Source organism: Penaeus monodon, chromosome 38 (genome assembly GCF_015228065.2).
Source record: "Penaeus monodon isolate SGIC_2016 chromosome 38, NSTDA_Pmon_1, whole genome shotgun sequence".
In the NCBI taxonomy this organism is placed as follows: domain Eukaryota; kingdom Metazoa; phylum Arthropoda; class Malacostraca; order Decapoda; family Penaeidae; genus Penaeus; species Penaeus monodon.
The window spans coordinates 7,398,467-7,400,966 of NC_051423.1; the positions used below are offsets into that span (position 1 = coordinate 7,398,467).

General features: G+C 31.0%; 1 protein-coding gene and 1 long non-coding RNA gene across 3 annotated transcripts in view; one reads left to right on the plus strand and one right to left on the minus strand.

The window, feature by feature from the left end:
* LOC119597085 overlaps nt 1–140 on the minus strand; it is a 962-nt gene extending 822 nt beyond the window's left edge. Inside the window, exon 1 of the long non-coding RNA XR_005230796.1 lies at nt 85–140. This is a non-coding gene — a long non-coding RNA (uncharacterized LOC119597085). The remainder of the gene's footprint in view (nt 1–84) is intronic.
* The window catches only part of LOC119597084 (coiled-coil domain-containing protein 167-like), a 5,033-nt gene that overhangs the window by 2,184 nt on the left and 349 nt on the right, over nt 1–2,500 (plus strand). The window contains exons 1-3 of one of the 2 annotated variants that reach the window (XM_037946548.1): nt 281–309; nt 483–589; nt 823–2,500. The exon at nt 823–2,500 is cut by the window's right edge and continues 349 nt beyond it. In XM_037946548.1, the coding sequence (XP_037802476.1) occupies nt 498–589; nt 823–1,045 (315 nt within the window). In that variant the 5' untranslated portion in view covers nt 281–309; nt 483–497 and the 3' untranslated portion in view covers nt 1,046–2,500. Of the gene's footprint in view, nt 1–280; nt 310–482; nt 590–822 lie in introns of those variants that run through there. The other variant, XM_037946547.1, reaches the window with a different exon arrangement.

Here is a 2,500-nt window from a genome sequence, read left to right on the forward strand (position 1 = left end):
GATAGGCCCTTAACATCCTACTCCTATATATTTTCTCTTTTGATATTCTCAGGATATATATATGTGGTTTTTAAAATACAGTACCATATTTGTGTTGAAGAAATGTAATTGATAGTAATAATGTATATGATACAAGTGATTACAGGTAAATTTATTTTGGTATGTGTATTGTAATCCTTGTTATCAGATTTTTGGTATTGACTCCAGGATTAACTGATTAGATATGAGCTTTATCTTAAGGCTGTATTTAGACACAATATTAGCAACCATATAGGACATTTGACTGTGTAACAATCAAACTAACTAATGGTAATGTGGCACACTTGGCCTCTTGTCCATTAGGTGAAAATATACTTCAATAAATATTATGAATTAATAAAGAAGTAAAAAGAAAGTACTCAATTTCATTTTATCTATTTATTATCACTGTTGTTTTCATTATTACCTGCAACCACTTTACTATTGAAGTCTGCTTCTTTCAGACCAGTTGAAGCACCATGGTTGAAAGTGCGGGAACAGCTAGTCGTAATGCTTCTGTCATGAGTCAGCTGGAAGATACATCCAGGGAGCTGAAAGAATGTTATGAAAGGTTTGTTACTTTGTTGAGATCAGTTATTGCTGGAGAATTCTTGTCTCTTTTTTCCAGCCATTTCATATTGTAAACATTATTAGGATAGTTAGATTGTATGTTGTAATTAAAAGGTCACCATAATGTGTCTGGTGTAGTGTCAAGCTCTGTTTAACATCAAGATATCAACCTAAGGGTGTCATCCCAGTGTGGTTGCATTTAAAACCATATTCTAATAAAATATTTTCCCACAGATTGGATTTCATTGAGACGAAGCTGAGACGACGTTACTACCCCAATGACGAAAAGAAACGCTTAGAGCAAGAAGTGAAGGACATAAAGACACACCTCTCAAGACACGAGAAAGACCTGCGTTGCTTGAGGGGAGAGAACCGTGTTGCAATGATCCTCTCCGTTTTAATACTTGCTTTGGGTGTTATGATATATATGGTTTACACCATGCTATTTACAAGCTGAAAGTTGCTAATAGGATTTAAGAACTTGAAGGATTTGAGAGAACTTTAGCGTTATCTGTACTTTGTTGCTTGGTGTTTTAGTTACATGTGGATGTGAATCTGCTTGTTGGGGAGTCCCTCTTGTGTTCTCAGAAGAAATGGTACAATAATTACATTCCATTTCCTTTTTTCATAATTTTTTATTTGCTTTTCCTTCACAAGTTTGATTAATTAAGTTGATTTATTGGGAAAAAAATTCTTGAATGTGTAATGGACATTCCATAGATACTTTCCTGTACAGTACATGTGTCTGCTGTCATATCACTAAATCAGTATGTATAGAGTTTGGTAAGGTTCGTGTGTCAAGTGGTAGCTAAACTTCCTCTGAATATTATTAGATGAACAACTTGATGTTGTAGAATAGCTCAGCAGTATGCTGTGCAAGTCACCAGATTTATTTTTTTGTTGATTTGAAAAAAAAAATAGAGCAGTGTTAATAATATCAGATAATACAAAAAATAAATAAATAAAATAAAAATTGTGAGTCCATGTCTTGTTTGTAGACAGCAATTAATGCAATTTGATTCAAGTCTGTCAAATTATCTTTAATGACATTACCAGTTCCACAAACTATGAACTTGGCTATAGCAGTATAGCATAAATACAGTACATTCAATTGTCATAAAAATCATGCAATAGATAAATGGGCAGATTTTATGCATTAGTATATTTCTCTCTGAGGTGCATATTCATTGTTTTCTTTATATCATATGTACGAGGGTAATGCAAACTCTGGAAGAAAATACATTGAATATTTTATTAAAAGTTAACATCATTTACCCTATAGATATCGACTCTGAAACCATTAACATCAATGAATACTTATGGAAAGGCACTTTCTTTTTTATTATTATTATTTTTTTTACATTTTTTTTTTTCATTTTTTACACAAGAATATGCATGTATGTACACATTATTCTTTCCAACATGAATAACTATTTAAAGAGATACGTCTAGCAAAGTTCAAAGTTAACTAAATGGCTTTGGCAACTATGTGTATGATTTTATTTTTGTTTATACATGTTTCCTCAATACCTTATATGTCTGCATACCTCCTATTTTGTCCAGAAAACTAAAAGTCCTGGTTTGACAGAGTAAATTATTGGCACCATAAAAACATTTAAATATTTTAGTTAACATACCTTACAATACTAAAAACAAATGTTATACTTTCACTACAGTGATATTTTATATTAATTTTGCTTAATTTCCTCACTAGTTTCAGTCCACTAGAATTATATTTATTATTTGCATTGCATAAAAAAAAATCTATATTTTTCTGTTGTTCATGTTGTTTATTTTACTATGTGAGAAGCTTTAGATTGAATCTAAATACGTCCAGTTAAATTACATTTAAGATCTTCACGAACTTCAGCAAATTAAATACACATTTTATTTCCGTTCAAAATAACGAAAC